This window comes from Rhizoctonia solani, chromosome 16 (assembly GCF_016906535.1).
Source record: "Rhizoctonia solani chromosome 16, complete sequence".
NCBI classification, from domain to species: Eukaryota; Fungi; Basidiomycota; class Agaricomycetes; order Cantharellales; family Ceratobasidiaceae; genus Rhizoctonia; species Rhizoctonia solani.
The window spans coordinates 2,738,972-2,756,776 of NC_057385.1; the positions used below are offsets into that span (position 1 = coordinate 2,738,972).

The 17,805-nt window shown below is 48.2% G+C and overlaps 4 protein-coding genes across 4 annotated transcripts; all 4 read right to left on the bottom strand.

Annotated features, from left to right (window-relative positions):
* Positions 1 to 116: 116 nt before the first annotated feature.
* On the bottom strand, positions 117 to 3,132 carry RhiXN_02149 (ATP-dependent DNA ligase; the record flags this gene model as incomplete). Its single annotated transcript, XM_043321968.1, has 7 exons — positions 117 to 239; positions 901 to 993; positions 1,051 to 1,242; positions 1,305 to 1,526; positions 1,585 to 1,775; positions 1,831 to 1,947; positions 2,010 to 3,132. The coding sequence occupies 7 exons, from the start codon at positions 3,130 to 3,132 to the stop codon at positions 117 to 119; spliced, it is 2,061 nt and encodes a 686-aa protein (XP_043187791.1).
* A 422-nt stretch (positions 3,133 to 3,554) lies between these two features.
* RhiXN_02150 (cytidine and deoxycytidylate deaminase zinc-binding region protein) lies at positions 3,555 to 7,521 on the bottom strand (the record flags this gene model as incomplete). Its single annotated transcript, XM_043321969.1, has 13 exons — positions 3,555 to 3,980; positions 4,034 to 4,139; positions 4,191 to 4,279; positions 4,342 to 4,378; positions 4,431 to 4,519; positions 6,034 to 6,147; positions 6,201 to 6,338; positions 6,393 to 6,529; positions 6,583 to 6,650; positions 6,701 to 6,755; positions 6,810 to 7,184; positions 7,235 to 7,393; positions 7,449 to 7,521. 13 exons carry the CDS (start codon positions 7,519 to 7,521, stop codon positions 3,555 to 3,557), a joined length of 1,866 nt encoding a protein of 621 aa, XP_043187792.1.
* A 630-nt stretch (positions 7,522 to 8,151) lies between these two features.
* Positions 8,152 to 10,108, bottom strand: RhiXN_02151 (Fungal Zn(2)-Cys(6) binuclear cluster domain; the record flags this gene model as incomplete). The annotated part of the gene is made up of 8 exons (XM_043321970.1): positions 8,152 to 8,262; positions 8,316 to 8,596; positions 8,653 to 8,827; positions 8,878 to 9,191; positions 9,246 to 9,523; positions 9,645 to 9,729; positions 9,801 to 9,981; positions 10,040 to 10,108. 8 exons carry the CDS (start codon positions 10,106 to 10,108, stop codon positions 8,152 to 8,154), a joined length of 1,494 nt encoding a protein of 497 aa, XP_043187793.1.
* Positions 10,109 to 15,128: 5,020 nt separating this feature from the next.
* RhiXN_02152 (uncharacterized protein) lies at positions 15,129 to 17,717 on the bottom strand (the record flags this gene model as incomplete). Its single annotated transcript, XM_043321971.1, has 5 exons — positions 15,129 to 15,696; positions 15,747 to 15,868; positions 15,904 to 16,304; positions 16,363 to 17,387; positions 17,458 to 17,717. 5 exons carry the CDS (start codon positions 17,715 to 17,717, stop codon positions 15,129 to 15,131), a joined length of 2,376 nt encoding a protein of 791 aa, XP_043187794.1.
* Positions 17,718 to 17,805: the final 88 nt, after the last annotated feature.

Consider the following 17,805-nt stretch of genomic DNA (forward strand, 5'->3'; position numbering starts at 1 on the left):
TTTCACCGAGCACTAGTGCAGAGAAACAGGGTGTGGCACTCCGGTTTTATCCTAGTCGGAGGACCCTTATCAAAATTACTGCACCTGGCTTACACATAATTACACCATAAAATACATTATTCTAATTCGTCTTCCTCTGCCAGTTCTTCCTCCGAGCTCGCATCAACCAAATCTCCTTCGTCTGCCCGCCTCCCTTCCCTCCTTGCTTTCTCCACAATCCCGCCAGGAACTCGGGGGTACTTGCGTCATTCAGGGCTTGTCTTCGCGTACTCGAATGAATCGCGGAAAACGTAAACTGAGGCCTCGGTCCCCGGCTACGAACCCCTTGGAGCCTGAGATATCGGTGACAGGGTGATGCTACAGATTACTTGATATGTGTCATACAGACCCATGGCACACTTTACTTACTCGGCACCCTTGATCTCCCATACCTCACTTGGCTTGAACCATACAGGAGGGACAAGCCCTTGTACTTTGTCACGCAACGAACCTTTACGCAAATACAACCCTCACCATTCGTATTGACCCCTGCGTACGGGGTCTTGGAACATGTCCCCGCCTCTTCAGAATACCTTTCGTTTAAAGCCTATCCCGGATGGTCAGTATCCGGCTCTGTACGTGTAGCTTCGAGCCTACCTTGTAGAATGCATCGGAGAATCCGCTCATGCATTGCATACACCTATAAATTCACCAGCGTTGGCGTCCCAAAGGCCGAGCAGGATAGGCGACCACCACCCCGCCTTTCGTCCAATACCGTGCCAGCCTCCGATTGGTACCAGATCCAGCGAATCCCCAATGCCTTCAACATAATCTTTCTTGAGCTTCAACCAGGCCGACGTGCGTTTATCTGAGGCAGAGTTCCCTATGAATAATGGTCCGAATCAAGTTTGCCCTGCTTACCAGGCTCGTAGGTCGCGGGAAGCGGTTTCTTTCTCCTCTTGCTAGGACCGCCGTTTTCTCTGTAGTCTCGAAAACTTCACCACTATCCAACAACTTGGAGGGGGGGGGGGTTCAATTCGAGTATATTTTTAATAGCGCTTCCTTACTTACCTTGATCATCAGACCTTCACACTGACTCGCCACGGCCCTTTCCCAAAACTCTTCGACCGCTTCGTGACCATCTTCGCTCTCCACGCTCTCCGCATGCGCAAGACGAGAACAAAACGGATCTTCAGGAACGAGCGGAGGAAATCGCTCTCGCAACAACCATCGACGCTCTCTAAATGCCTTGTCCAGTAGTACCTGCGCCCCCCGCCAATTCAGTATGGATCGAGTGCTGGTTGAATGGTCTAGAATACGCGCACCTCTCCGTTCAGGTACATCAAATCAAACGCATACACGCACACGGTAGCTTTGACGTCCTTTAAACTAACACCTTTTCGTGGCCGATTGGATAGTTCTTGGAACGTTCTGATCGTGCCTGTGTGTGGATCTACCGCTACAACTTCGGCATCGAGGATGAACGAGTCAAGTTTCCCCTCTGATTGGGAAATGAGTGTTTGCGTCATTTGCACGATATCCGGATACTACATCAAAGGTCGGTTCCCAGCAAGACATGGAACAAAAAAAGTCAAACTACATTACCTTTTGAGTCATATCTTCGAGGTGACGACTGAACAAGCGAATGGATACTTTTTCGGCGTTCCGAGATGCGTGAACCTGTACTCGTTGGCCGTCGTATTTGAACTCGGCTGTAAAAGCCAAATCCCCGAGCCGATCATATATTTCATCCAGAGAGCGGGTCGGGGAGCCGAGAGTAGGATGCAGTGGTATTCCTGCCATCAGCCTAACCCATAAGCTTAGTATTGACGCACGAATCCCTATCCTTACCAACAGTGAGCTGAACGTTGTCTGATAGATGCTCGAGTCCTGAATCGAGCGCTGCATTGACAATATGCCCAAAATGAGGATGCCGAACGTAAACTTGTTTTACCAGCGTCTCCGCATCTATCATTTTCTGCCAGAGCTCGTGGTCTCTTTCCTTGAGCTTGGCTTTCCCTTTCCTTCACCCTCGACTCGCCAAGGACGTTCAGTTCCTCTCCGCTCGGAGGCGTCAAAGCCAACGCCCTTCCCAGCGCGGTCAGAATAGTCGCCTTGACCGCCCCGACTCAAGTTCAAACTCAACATCCGCACCAAATACCGTACTTCCTCCCCTCTCGCAGCCACTAACAACTTTTCGACAATTGACTGTTTTTGTTTCGCCGAAGTCTGTCCCTTTAGAGCGCTTATCTTGAGCAGGTTGGCATGAACTGATGCGAGCTGGAGTGGCGGGGCTGGGTGGAGAGTGCGTACAGAAGATTTGGCCTCGAACGCGACGTCTCCTGGGTCCCCTATTTCAAGTCTAATTAGAGAGAGAGAAAAGTGCACCACTATGTCTGAAAACTTGCCTAGCTTGTTGGACATGGTCTTCAACGTCCCTGAAGAGATTCCGCTCACGCTCTGTATAGCCTTGTTCAGGGTGCTCGGCCCAATCTTTAGCTCCACACCCTCGTAGCTTGGTGCGACCGAGTTGCTGAGCAGGTACAAAGCAGGCAAAAGAGATTGACGTGCGTCATACCGAATGAGTAAACGTAGTGTGTTTACCAAGGTGTTTGTTATGGAAATCCGGGAGCGAGTAGATGACAGAGTAACAAGAGCGTACGAGAGAAACGCATAGGGCGCGGGGAATCTAGCATCCCACGGACAAGGTGAAAGGGGGAACTCTAGAGGATCAGACGAAAGATCAGGTGTAAAGAGCAAGGGACTGGCGTTTGGATCTATATATTTGATCTGGTTGGACTCGGTCTCTTGTGGCGCAAGACCTTCAGCAAGGTATGTTGATTTTGGAACAGCTGACAGAACGTCCTCTTGCACCTCTTTGGCGAGGGCTGATGCAGAGAACTCTTGTTTACCCTCGCATTCATCCTCCAAGCACAAATCTATGATCACTGTTTTGAGGTCGAGCTCGCGGTTCTCTTGCTTGGCCACGGCCGATCGCGAAGACGATGAAAAAAATGAATGTATAGTCTTTTGGTCACCAGTTTTGGACCTTTTTGTCGCCTTGGAAGATAGAACGGAAGATGAAGCTCGTTTAGGCATGAGTATCAACGATGACAAGCTGGGTGGTGGTGATCTACAGAAATAGAGTGACATCACACGAGTGGTCGATCGGAGATTAATTTCTCTAACAGGGTCTATTTTGATATGGTGTAACTGCACGATCACAACTTTTACCAATGAATTTGTTCCCATTCCAAACGCACGAAATACCTGACTTCATGTCTATCACTAGGATAAAGTAGGCTTGCAGTTTGATAAGTTCAATCTAACTCTATGTTGACTATATATAATTTATTGATACACGTGGCATACGCTAAGAATCTACACATTCATGTTACCAAACTATAATTAAGCATAAAGAATTGATCGAAGAAGATGTCCGTTTTTTCCTGCGCATATAATCATTGCGTGTTCGCCAGCGGGCGAGTCTAGGGTGTCCAACTGATGACTCTGCTATTTATAGAATCCACAGTGTGTAGAAAGGATAATATATCGAAGGTGACTGATGGAACTACTCATTGATAGGCTCGCTTGAAGGCAGAGTAGACCGAGTCCGAGTGTCTGTAACCTGTTCTACGTCGCTCAGGGTCGATAGTGGGCTCCCGGGCGGAATATAAGTTAACTAGAGAAGACATAAAGTTGAAATAGGATCCTCTGGTCTGTTTGAATGAGACTCTGGGTGGTGGGGTTTCGAGTTTGGTTTTGATCGTTTCCGACATATTTGAGACCTCAGGTGTGGTAACTCTAGTAGAAGGTGAGGTAGTAGGCAAAGGGAAGGATGCCGAAGTTCGATAGAGTCCCACTGTGTTAGCTTGGTAGTTAGGTGGAGAAGCATGTGAGTTAGGTTCCGCGGGCCCCGTACTCCTTTTGGGAATAGCTTCAGGCAAGACTCTATAGGTATATTGATTCGATAATGCGGTAGCAATTACGTTGACAGTAATCTGTGCACAATATAAGTTTAAATGATACGTTATTAAGCTATAAGTGTGCTTACTTCGAAGGCGCCCATGGATACCAGTATTCGGACATGTTGGCCCGGCAATAATATCACGATCGTAGCGAAATTAACAGTCCCGGCAATCAATGACAGTGCCACGAATCTAAGAACAAAATTAACTGGGGTCATTGAAAGTGGTGATATGGATACTCACAATGTTTGCAAGCGAAACACTTTGGACAATGCATCGTTCGTTGAGGTTTGATTGAAAAGAGGCCAAACGAACGCGATTGCTAAAGTCGCCTTGATTAATTTAAAGTAAAAAGTCATTTTCATGATTATTTGTCAATATAGAAAGCTCTTACCCCCAAGAGTATATTATAATTGAAGAAGAGGAAGGTTCTTTAGAATCTAGTTTCAGTTCCTAATTCTAGAAAGAGCAGTAAAAACGTACATAGCTGGTTTCACAATGCTAACACATTCTATATCCAGGGTTAAATTTGATTCGCCTGTTGTGATCATTGCAATAAACAACGCGTATAACTTGAGGAAACAGTTAAAATTGCATATTGGGGGGCAGCTATTTGGCTCACAGGAAGAAATAGAGGTATATATCCAAGAATGATGATCGACCTAGTTCTTGAGGTCCTATCTATTCTCCATGTATCTAGAATCTAATCAATAGTCCATAGTTTGTTCGAACACCGGCTTGCAAGCTTGCTCACCTTTTCTATGTATAATATATATCCCAGTGTCTTGCTCAGGAGATAGAACACTAAGCTCAGAATCACTCCAGTGGCGCAAGCTGTCCTAGTTACTTCTGCGCCACTTCCCGAAACGAAAATCCCGCCTTGTTAAATTCACATTTGTATTTAAGGACTCCGCCTATATGTCTTATTGCTGGGCACTCACCAATAAACACAAATGACCAAGAGCTGATATAAAAAAGCTGTACGTAGATGTCTTCCCAGGCTGCGTCCGTTCGTTGTTCTGTAAGACCGACACTTTGGCGTTTTCGATCTTGCTGATAATAGAACGATATGACCGAAGCACCAAGAAGGTGGACCAAACCCGAAGCGAGACTCTTCATAGTCGACCTTTTTTGGTTTAGTTAACAATGGAGTTCCGCTATAGGGTTGGACTCGCGATAGTGTCGCTAATGTGAGCGATATCCAGATAGGTGATATTGGTATAGGCCAGCTATTAACGTCGAGACATGAAAGGGGAGTATATTGTTGGGCTTGACCCATCGGACTTTTTATTCTTTAGACCGGACCGAATGGTTTTCAGTGCAGGTTACTATTGTATATGCCGTTTATTATAGTTTAAGTAACAGATAGATCGGGTAGTCCTCGAAGAATTCAGAGGGCGCATAGAATTTGTGCAACCACCGAATGTGGTATAAATTAAACCTTAATTCCCGGCTATCAAGAGAACCCAAGGCTCAACTCTGAAAGGAAAAGAAAGATGTTTGCAAGGATCAGACCACGTGCGTAGTCACTTTTGGCTTTACTCAGTCGTGTGAAGGGATCTCTATATAGATCAAGGTCAGGATGACGCTCACGAGTGATATGATTTGGTGACAAGTATTGGGGTTGATCGATCTTCCTCCGTTTTATATTACCATTACCTGAGTAGTTTCTGTGTGCGCATTTATGTTCATTTTGTTGTAATTGATTTCACAGTTGGCATAAAACCGTGTAAACAATTGGACCTTGTCTACTATACCCTAATTTCTACACATCTAGAGTCTGCGGAATACCTAGAAAAGGATCTTTGCACTCCTTTGACCCATGCCATTGAACGACCTCAAATCGATGATTAACCCCATTCAAAGCAGGAATGCATACGCCCTCCTTGCTGCAGCCTCCTGTGTCCACCATAGGCTGAATAAACACTACTCGAGCGACGCGAGAATGTAACAACGACATGCTACACATGATGCACGGTTCATGGGTAATAAATATGGTAAGGCCTGTAAGAAGATAAGCCGCTCCATTGCGACGTTCCATTGCCACAGTCTCAGCCCTTGGCCATAGTTCGGCAACCTGACGTACGGCTACTTGGGCAGCATGTCGTAGTGGGTGTCCTAAGGATTGCCTCGCGTCATAGGCTGTAACAATTGGTCCAACCACACCTAGAGGGGGTTTGATATGAACGCCGATTGGGAGCTATCCGTTTCGTAAATTTCATTTAGCAAACATCATACTTTCCAACAACTCACCTCTCCGGTGTTCTTGGCTTGCAACGCTGCAGAAATGGCTGCATTGATACCCGACTTCAACCATTCAGTTTCCTCTGGAGTCCATATGTGCTCTTCAGCTATAATATGTGGATTGTAGTTAACCGGCCATAGTTCGTTCTGCGGATACCTCGTTACAACCAGCGAAGATTTTCTGGATTATTTACTATTTACCTTTCTAATGAGTTGTTCTTGTGAGTTAGCGACGCGTTTTGGCACTTGGATTATATATGGAGAACCTACACCCTCTGGTAGCTGAGGAAGCAGTGTCTCAGGGGTGCCAGCGGACGAGAGAATGATTGATTTTTTGCCTATGGGGAATCGTTTATTAGCTAATTTCTGATACAAATGTAACATATTTTACCGTTGATTGTTCTCACTCGCTTGAGATGCTTAAGATCATCTGTATCTAACCCATTCTTCCTCACTGTACTGCAAATCAATGTTGAGATTCGATTATGCCTCCATGACAATGAACTCACTCCATAAACGATTTCAGAAGAGAGGGTATTGTTACGTCCACAGCCCAGACATCCACTTGATTGAAACTCACTGTTAGTACGCTAGCAAAAGAAATCGAAATAGACGTACTGGTTGTTATTGGCATTCCAGGTGCCTCTTCCTGTTCGTCTTGACTGAGTACCTTGACCACTTGAAATAGCGGTTTGCTCATAACTCCCTCCAGAGTTGTGGTCCTCCCTTCTAATACTTTATCCACATCGATATCTTCTACATCTACAGAGAGCCCAAAAGGCAATGGCTGTGATTCTTCCCAAGGTAGCAGTAAGTCTGGGGGAATTGTCGAATCCCCTTGCATATGGAACCATAGCTTATCATCGCTGCCATAATATATGCATAACTCATCTCCTGGATCGATCTGTCTTGTAGTTCTATACTCAATTGTTTTTGCCTTCTTGTCCAATTGGTATGAAACATTTGGCTCGCGCGAGTGATTGAAAATCGAGCCTAAGCACTAAGATGATTGGATAGAAATTAAAGGATCCAGGGATACTTACCTAGCCCAAGTGGCAGGGCCATGAATGAGTTTCCACAATCGTTCCATACGAACGTGTAGTGGTCAACCACAGTACGCCTAGCATGAGTGTATTCTTCAGTACTGAACAATAGGACCGGACTGATGTCGATTAAAGTTCGGGCTGGTATACTCGATGTTGCTATGCTTACGGAAAGTTTAAGAGGAAAATGGTTGAAAACGAATACATGACCGACCAAATACACCTCTACCCTTTTCTTCGATGGTGCGAATAACCAGGCCCGCTGTATTAAGGTGTCTGATAACCATATCTTCCAATGGGTATTTAGATAAGTTATTTTCACACCTGATGCAGTTTTTTTAGCATATCTAGTGGTAATATCTTTCGGATCTAGAAAAGCAGAAATTCTTACATGATCGTGGCTTGGCCGTTAGAAACTTCATGTCACACGTGATATCGATCGACATGATTTGTCATTTTAGCTTTATAACTTGCCGCACTTCTATGATAGAGTCTATAAACTCTGAAAGTCGGTTGGCCCATCAGCAATATGTAGGAGCAAAGATATGATCGGTATCGTTGGGTTCGGATGCTGAGTGTTGTAATCACATTTCTGGGGATGGACAGAGTTTAAGAATGAAATCGGGTCCTTTTGTGATATTCAAAAAGGCTCTTGCCCACGCTGCAGCGCAGCCATCTTGAGGCCTGAGTAGGGTTGACTAGGACTGGTTGGTTGACAAACACAATAACTGTTTGATTAGGCATATTTCCAATTGGCGAGGTCTCAGTAATATAAAGGCAAATAGTTCCATGTCACCAAGGCGCTACCACATGTGCGTAAGGAAGTTGGTGAGATGTTTATGGTTTAACACGGTATTGGAAACCTAGAGTCATCTATATTAATTAATTAATTAATTCACAATACATCGTTCGTATCCTTAGCAGTCCAGTGAATCGATTAACAAGCGTAGGGCACTGGCCTCTGGCAATTCCATGTCGTGGTCACTATTGGGGGGACTAATAATATTGAGTGCTTCTGAGCAACATCTCTGTTAGATATTTGTCAATCACCGATGCCAGAGTAATGAGGATATAGTCGTACAATTACGAGCGGAGTCATGCTGAAATGTGGTATAGTATTGAATGCAGCAGCCAGGTGGCCCATCGACAACGCTGCAGCTAGGCGATCTTGGGAGGAGTTAGGAATAATATTGGCGTCAAGTAAACGGATCTTGGCCGAATATGCTAGCATATAGACTACTATCATGCTGGGGTTGGTAGGACCATTGTCCGTAGGTGATGTGGACTCTTGGTATGATAAACTAGGAAGCCTTTCGATGAACCTCGAGATACTTTGGTCGACGCGCTGAAATATGTCACCTCCTTGAGATTATATTGAGACAAATAAACAAATGAATAATCTGGACATTCCAACCCACCGAGTGACTGGCTAGTGCGAGAGTCGTCATACAGCAACGCTGCGACTCCAAAAAACGACATGCTTTTCAAACGCATCGCGAAAATAGAGTTCATACTGGAGTCTTGAGTAATGCTACGACTCCCTAGGAGCAGTTCGCCGATATTGAGACCTATGGTGTCTAATTGGGGAGAGTTCTGGTACGTGGTATGAATAAGGGTGCAATGGTTCGTGGACCCAGACTCACTCGCTCATAAGAATCTTCGGTAAGCGGAAACGAGGTAATAAGGCCCCTGGCCCTCTCTAATCCAGATTCCGTATCCCCAATGCAAGCCCGCAACTCGGGTCTTAAAGCAGAAGGTAATTTGGTGGCTATTTCTACCATTTCATTGCTAGCAAACGCTAACCACCAGGACATGCATCGGTCATAGTGCTCCCGGATACTGCCAGCTGGTACTAGGAATGTACTCCCTGAGCCAGAGCTTGTACTTCCCGGGCTACCACTGTCACTATCATTAGCCCAGCGATGAGCTGCAATAGTATGGAGCCCGCATGATACCGCTAAAAGACATAAAATAAGTTTCATACCGAAGCTAGTTGTATATTAACACCCACCGAATCTGATAGCGCTACTGACGAGCCAGTGGGCTTCCGCGAACTTGCCAACCTGAAGCAAGTACTGTGCGGCAAGTGCAGGAGCACAAACTACTCCAGCAATGAGATCGCGTGCACCTTCGAGGGACATGTGGACACCACTGTGGATTCGCTTTAATAATGCACATTTGAGTTCTTCTAACTCCTGGAGTGTTGGGCGAGTGTCTGAGTTTGCCGACAAGCTGAGGATGTGACACGCTACGAGATTCATGGCATGTAACAGAGGCCGTGGAGGTGACCTAAGCGTTTAATATCGAGATAAAGGTTATAGTATCGTCTATTAGCTATCATAGTTGGCCGCCTAAATGCATTGTTAGTCCAACGTCAGAAACTAGGGCATTACCTGGGAAGCGCACTCACAATATATCCTGCAACCAGTCCGCCACCTCCCCGGAATTGGGATCGATCAAAGGAGAACTAGGAGTTGATGCTTGACTACTCGGCTCTGATAGATGTGAGTTGAATGATAATTGAGTTTGATTGGCACCTAATATAACCCGACTTGTAGCTACTCACGAGAAGTATGTACGCTCATGTTGTTCAACACGGTCTCGAGCTCCTGTACACGAGTTTGCAGAGTTTGGATTCGACTTTGACCAGTGGGTGCTGTATCTGGTGCGGTGGATGTGGGGGCATATTCGCACTGAATGTGAGAGCGAACGCAACCACTGCATGAAGGCTGCTCTCCATCGCACTTCTGCATGTACCAGTCGATCAGTTATACGCATGTAAATCGTTACACGCCTTAGACGTACCTTCTTCCTTAGGTGACATGGTAGGCAAGCCCGGCCACGCTGAATTCGGCCACTGGCGTTGGTGCTCATGGTTTATTTATCAGGTTCAAGGAAGCGAGATACAAGTATGTGTTCATTGCTCGGATAAGTTTCTCACTTTTAAAGGTCTCTCGTACGCCTAGGTCCGCTTTACTCGAAACTTGGCGGCGATTTGTAAATTCCCAAGCCATCCTTGGCTATGTTAGCGTAGCAAGGCGAGTATACGCTCACCGCCCTAGATCGAGCTCTGACTAAATTGAATTAGTCGACACTGTTGACAAATCGATCTTTTGCATTCTATATCCTTATATTAGCGCGAGGAGACGGAGCGCCTGGGCCGCCGCCGACTTGGACTTTGAATTGATGCTTACTTTTGTATGAGCTAGATTAGCCTTTCGAGGCGGGATATACGCATGCCTATACCTATCTGAGATCGATAAGCCAGCGTGCGAATTAGCCAGAAAGATTTATTTGGATTGTATATCCCCATACGCAATCATCGGCAAGCCCCATAACGAGAATATGACTGGCCGCAGCCACTGAGCACCGTGAGTTTTCATTTTCGGACACTGCTCTTCGGATGTTAATTACCCATATATCTAGCTGTCCACGTTCAGGACTCGATGGACGACCGTACATCCTCAAATAAGCTCGTATGTGCACCCATGGGCTGAGGCGTGGATTAGCATCTATTGAAATGCGCATCATCGGAGAGCCTACATCGGAGAAGCCTATTGACGAATTCGCGCGAACTTCACAGCTAGGATTCGAAAGACCGCGATCATATTGTGCCAAATGTAATTCGAATTACGCACACGGAGTGCGTGGCAGCGGCTTGGTCCTGTGGCTAATTGGGCAACAGTAACAAAAATGGATTGATACGCGCATCTTTTGAAGCAATGATCCTTTAAATAAATATAATTAGCAGCTCATTTTTAGGTCCAATACACAGCATTTTAAGGTTATCGACTCAAAAAAAAAATTCTCATCGCAAGCATGCATTTGACGCTGCCAAGCAACTACCTGCACCAGTTGATATGAGATATCTTAGCTTTAGGGCGTCGTAACTTAGTGCACAGCACGTGCCGTCATTTCAATGCCTTCGCCCAGTGTAGCAATTATCATTCGCTGGCGCAACGCGTTCGCGGTACCAATGCTTGCAAGAAAGAGTCATGCCTAGCTATAACCTATCGACTGGTTCGGTCACGAACTTCCTAGGAGGCTTATCACTATAATCAGTTGTAGCTTACACATATATCAACTAAGATACGGGAACTCAGGAATAGTAGAGCCTTGTGAAACTAAGCAACCCGTTCTTGGGCAGAAGCCTCCTACTCCCAAGCTTTTATTCTGCCCAAGGGAATATGCTATGTTCTTGGTCCCTCTCGGAGAATACCTATATCCTCCGCCGTGCAACTTAGAGAGCATAGGCTCACGAGATTGAATACTAATACATACACGAACGTTTACACGAAAAGGCTCGCAGCTTGAAATCAGACGAAATTATCCCAAGAGTGTTTCTCTGGAATCAAATGAATCGGGGACTTCAGGTGTACGAAACCAGCGAATACATTCAAATGTGACATGCGCAAATTACGAAGAAATAGCTCACAAAGTTGTTGCGACTTACTAACGCGAGTGCTCGCTCAGTGGGTGGTCTCTGGTGGCATTGTGCGCGCCCCCTTACGCCTCCAATGCGTCACTCCACCGCATTCAACTCGTGCTTGTGCTTGTGCTATCTGCCCTGGATATTGAGAAAGGATTGAAGTTAAGCGAAACGCGATTGCAAATCACCGTCAGGCTACGTCTAGTCAATAAATGAGTTGTACGACCCTGTACTCCCGGCAATTCACTTCCAAGTAGAGATGTTTTCAAGGTTAGTAGTCAATGCCATAGTTCTGACCAAGTTCGATTTGGTCGAAGTCGTGTATCTGTTGGGGGGAGTGGGATCCGCCTATTTTAGTACTAACTATACTGAAATGGCGCTGATGATGTACTAATTTTATGGAGCAGGTCTATCCTCCGGACAACTTGCACTAAATATAGCTCAGATTATTGTCTATTTTCTTAAATTGAATCGAACCGTAAATGGTCGCTTTGAGAGAACATATATCTTGGTAAAGTACGAAAAATATAGTTGAACTCCGCAGCTGAATCAGACTTTCGGCACCCGCTCAATTCATATACTATAGTCCATTCTGATCTATCCCAGCCTACTTTGCGTATCAATTACACCGCCTGGTGGAAGTAGACCGAGGCGCGAATTCTTTTAGGCTATCCTGAGTTTAGCTATCCTCGTTAGTAAGACTCAGCGGACACCCGCGCTCCTCGGTCGTTCCATTCCATTTTGAATCAGCAGGAACTCCTCGACGTTCTCGTATTATCAACTTCTGTAGTCCGTTAGCGACATAGTCTTGGCACCCGGAAGATGAAAATACGATGCATATCCCCCCCTCTCTCTGTGCACACACCGACATACGCCACTGATACGGCACGCATTAACGGGGAGAATTATCGCGATCATCTCACACAGGCTATTTGGTGACTGTTTAGAGTCGCCTCGGCTCTTGAATCCCCATTGACTATACACAAAAAACCTTGTCCCTAACACTATGATTATACTATGCCGGAGCTCCCTATCCCTGAAAACGAGGCAAATTCAGCCTACACACTCGATCACTTCCGGCAAGGTGGGCGTAACTCGGGATGAAGACTGCGCGTCGGTGCACACAAGCTCAAATCCTACGACCTGTATCTTCCAATGATCATGAGAGTGAGAGGGCTGGACAGAATACCATATCAGTATACTTGTACTCGACAATGCATTTCGGATAGATACATTTCAAGTTGAATGTAAGACAGCCCCCGTGAACGCCTATTCTCTCCCCAAGGAATGATTGGCGACACTCGGTACACGGTCATTCTAATTACCTATGCAGCCAGTAGGAAACCTTGGCGGCAATCGTGGCGGCAAACTAACCATCACCGGGCCGGGAGATCCTGTGGTCCAATGTTTCCGAAACCTGCGGGTAAGCAGCAGTGCGCCGGTAACCCTACTAATTTTAGATAGTCTCTGTGATTGTGTACAAGAATGCAGATACACGAAAGTGTGTATTATATTTTCTTAATAGGTTCAGAGGGATATAAAAAGGATACGAATCAAACTTAAAGATAAATCAAACTGACCGCCCCAACAAGGAATGTTACGAGAAGAAGAAAAGATACAGAAATATTTCCATCTTTCAGTATGGTAAATATCGGTGTATGTAGATGATCCCAATACTATTGGGGGAGGATTCCCGGTAACCTGGTAGCCACATATCGATTCCATTCCAGCCCAACAAAATTTACAAAGAACTATGGGAACTCGGCAACATGCATGCGATAGCCCCGGAGTCGAAATCTCCGGAGGGCGCCAACCACGATACTTATTTTAGCACATTGACTGGAAAGCCCAATTAACACATAAATGGACCAAACAGCAAAACTGCCGCTCTCAGACGAACAAAACGGCGCCCGAGCAATCAGCCCGGCCAAGCCGCGGCCATCAATCCACCAGCTGAGCGCTTTGCAAAACCCCTATCTCCAACCCCACTCCCTCGAGAACAAATTCATACCGAAAGAGTATCAAGATGGTGTACTATTTGATATACATATTCCCAAAAACGGACTAAACGCCAATATAATCCTGCGCGGGAAAGTAAAAGATAAAATAAAATAAAAAAGAGCTCAAGAAGACGATAACCCTAAAACACTGGTTATCATAGCTCCTCGACGGATTCTGCCGATAAACACGTTGGTAAATATAGGAGCGAGAACTCGACAGCCGCAGTCACGATGCCAACCCGATTCCGCAAAATTCACACAAAACGCCATCTCTCTCTCCCCCTCTATGTCCATCTCGGACTAGCCTCTTCTACGCTTATGCATAGGGGTTGGCTCTCACACGGGCATAGATGACCTCCTTGCTTAACAATCAGCGGGTGTATGCGCAGTCGCCTCGAACTGAGAAGCTAGCTTGAGTGTTTCATCTATTCGAGTACAACCAGCCTCCTCTCCCCTTCCTTCCTTCCTCTCGGGGATACAAAATCCACATACACATGACAAGCAAGGGAGTCCAACCCCCCAAATCATCTTACCCCCCCCCCTTTATCACAACGAGATTCTCGGCCCCTCGAGTTGGTCGTTTCATCTACTCCCGTATCGCGGATGTTAGCTTCGAGTCACGTGACGCACGTGGGGCTCCCGCGTAAGATCCCAGAGTCGGAGAGTCCAGACAACAGAACACGATAGTAGCAGTGTGATTTAGCGTGAGATCAGAAAGAAAAGAGGAAGATCCTCATGCACAAGGTTACCGTCTCGCTTGCGTGGTGTTTCAACCCCAGATGTCATCCTTCTGCGCACGTAAGCATATCTATATCGGGTAAATGAGAACATCAAGTACAGGAGAGTATGGTGATGTGACATGGTTTGTGCATAGGTCGGGCCATCTTCACATGCTCGCCACCAACCCCCTCAAACGCTCTATATCAGAGGGTATAATCATATAGATTGCAAAGCGAATTCAAAAAAAGGAGAGAAAAAATGGACAAAAAAGGAATCGGGAGAAAGTCAAAAGTCAGCGTCGTACAACCCAAGAACCAAAAGGACAAAAATGATAGGGGAACATGGGGACAAAACATAGATCGAGGGGAGGGATAGCAATATGGTACAAAAGATTTATATCGAGCAGCGAGCGAGGGGGCGGATACGGATACACATCCCACCCCAAGGACAGAGACGAGACGAGATGAAAATGTAAAGGAACGAGGGGACGGAACGAACAAAACGAGCGTCTGTGTTTATATCTAGTCGATTGATTGAGTTTTTTTTTTGAGGATTTTTTTGTGTTGGCCGATAGCGGATGAATGCATCCGCCAGATTCAAATGTAATGGGAGCATAGCTAAAGAGTTCAGGTGCAGCGCATACTGTACCGAGTCTGTCCAAGATTTCGAGATGGGAAGCCTGAAGATATCATCAAGGATAGGAGCCCCCCAGAAGACGATACCCAATATGCGTTGGGTGCAAGATTTATCCGGACCCAGACTTGTCTCCACCGCCAGGTGACTTGGTCCTCACACGTTGCTGCTGAGCACGCGTCTGGACTCCTGTTTCACCACCCGGCCCGGCTCCATTCCCACCAGGTCCGGGTGTTGCGCCTATACTAGGAGCACGGCTCGTAGGACTCAGGGAGCTTTGGAGGTTACGGCCGCTAGGGGATTTACGAAGTGCAGAACGAGGAGCCGGCTTGTGAAGTTTGTCGTTGCTTGTTCCGGGAGCAGGTGGCGGAGGCGGAGGAGGGATACGTTCGCCTGGTCCGACGATGCGGTCGCCCGGGCCCAGACGTTCACCTGGTCCTGGGATGCGCTCACCAGGTGGGGGAGGCAACCGATCGCCAGGACCTGGCAACGCCGGACGTTCGATCGGCTTGTCGAGTTGCATCTTGTCCGGATGACCAGGCAGCGGTCGCTTGTCAAGCTGCATCGGAGATTGGTTCACACTGGCCGATCCGCCCCGACGGCGGTCCCAGTCGCGGGTATAGGTCGAGTCCCCCCGTTCGCGAGTAAACGTCGAGTCGGTTCGTTCACGACCGTAATCTCTCGTTCCGGGCATAGTCAGGCACTCGGTCTCGCGCATACCCAGGCTCACGTCCCGGTGATAAGGCGGATACCCGGTTCACGATCATGTCCCCTCCTGATCTCCTCACGCAACATCCTAATTTCTTCTTTCATCTCATGCACCGCAAGCTCGACCCTCCGCTCCGTCTCACGCTCCATCCTCTCCACTGAGCACGCAAGGCATGCACCTCGGCATAGGCATCATAAAACGCCATAAACGCATTTCTCGAAATCGGCGGGCTCGTGGGTGGACGTGCGGTCCGGGGAGGCTGGGGGTGAGGCGTGTGCGGAGGGAACTGCGTCCGGGTCGGAGTGGGAATGTACGACGAGGGTGGTGCGGGTGCATTGAGGACTAGGGGCTGGCCAGCAGCAACGACGGCCAAGGGGCCAGGAGGGACCCCCGGAGCGGCAGTGCTGTTGGCGTGCATGCGCCGGATGGGAACAGAACGCTCCTTGGGTGGGGGCTGAGCTGTACGCAGAGCAGGCGGAGGGGGAGGTTGGGCCGGGTGTGGACGTTGAATCTGGGCAGGATTGAATCGGGTAACATTGGGAGGTGCGCTTCGAATGGCGACCTCGATGTTGGGTACGGCTTTTTGGAAAACACGTTAGTAAAACAGCGGGCGTGTGATGCGCGTGCTCGTGCTTACCTAGCCTAGACGTGGGACCAGGTGGGCCCAAAGGAGGATTGGACCCAGCTCCACTGAGCCCAAGGCCGCCCGTAGCATTTCCGGGAGCACCTTGAGTGGAAGAAATAGAAGAATTTGGAGTGTGAATAGTAAGCTTGCTGGAAGCCTTGCCGCGGCGGTGTGCGAGGGTCTGAGTCTGGGGAGGAGGACCTGTGAGGGTTGTGGGCGTACTGGCGGTAGGAAGCGAGGGGGGAGTATTGTGTTTGTGTTTGTGTTTTGCAGAGGGGAGTTTGTCGTTGGGGGCGGGAGAGCCGAACTCTGTGCAGCCGGGGAGCTCTGGGTGCGAGCAAGGGGAGGTGGGGGCTGGGGCGCAGTGCGAGTATGGGGCGTTGTGACGGTGACATTGGCCGCACCGCCGTTTTTCCTCTGCTCGATGAGGGCCTTTTGCTCCATGCGGATCGCGATGGTATCCCGCACCTGAGCCAGAGCGCCTGGCAAATTCATATTGAAACCGGGGGTAACCACGGGGGACACCATGCCACTCATGGCCGTCGGGTGGCTGGGGTCGCCGTCGACGCTGATGGGGATTGTGAGATTGGAAACCATTGTTGGCTCGTTCGAGTACAGTGCGGTGGAGGGGCCTCGGAGCAGCCTGGCTGCCTGCAGCGACACCGCTGATGGTGACACGACGGCGCTTGCGGGCGAGTGGCTCGGAGTGAGTGTTGTGGTAAGTGTGGTATGTCTGCTGGGGCTCGGGGGGCGGATGGAGCATCGGGGGGAGGGTGAGGTGGGCATCCCTCTGGTGCTGAGGTAATGTGGGGAGAGCAATGTGTGGCGGAGAGACTCGGTGGGCACTGGCAGGAGGCGTGGGTGCAAACTGGGTCTGTGCACTTGCAATTGGCTGGGGAAGGGCATGCGCATACCGTACAGATCGTCCCCCCGCTGGAGTCGGAGGCGGCGACGGCGACTGCTCTACATCCGACACTTGCTCTTGCTTCACCGGCCCTGACGACGACCCACTCGACTCGTCGTCTCCGTCTTGCTCGCTGTACAAGCAGTCAGCACAGTTCTGACACAAAATAAAATAGAAATAAATAGATGAATAAATAGACTCACCGATCGCTCTGCATCCCAACGTCGCCGTCCCCATCGGCCTCGTCAATGGGGGCAGGGCGCTTCCTGGACCGCTCATCGCGCGGTGCTCCTCGGGTGTTGCTCTCGGGATAGGGTCGGAAATGTCGGGGACGGGGCTCGCGCGAGTTGGACCGCGACGAATGGGCCGATCGTGCCCGCGGCGAGGTCCGCTGCTGAGTCATCTCAAAGGAGGACGCAAAAGACGGCAGCGAGATCGTCGCCCCAGCCGTGCTCGATGCCATCGCCCAGGATTGTAGCTTTTTGCCTTTTCGTTCCACACAACAGAACAGGGCAAAACAACCCAGCTCAAGTTATACAAGTACACCACAC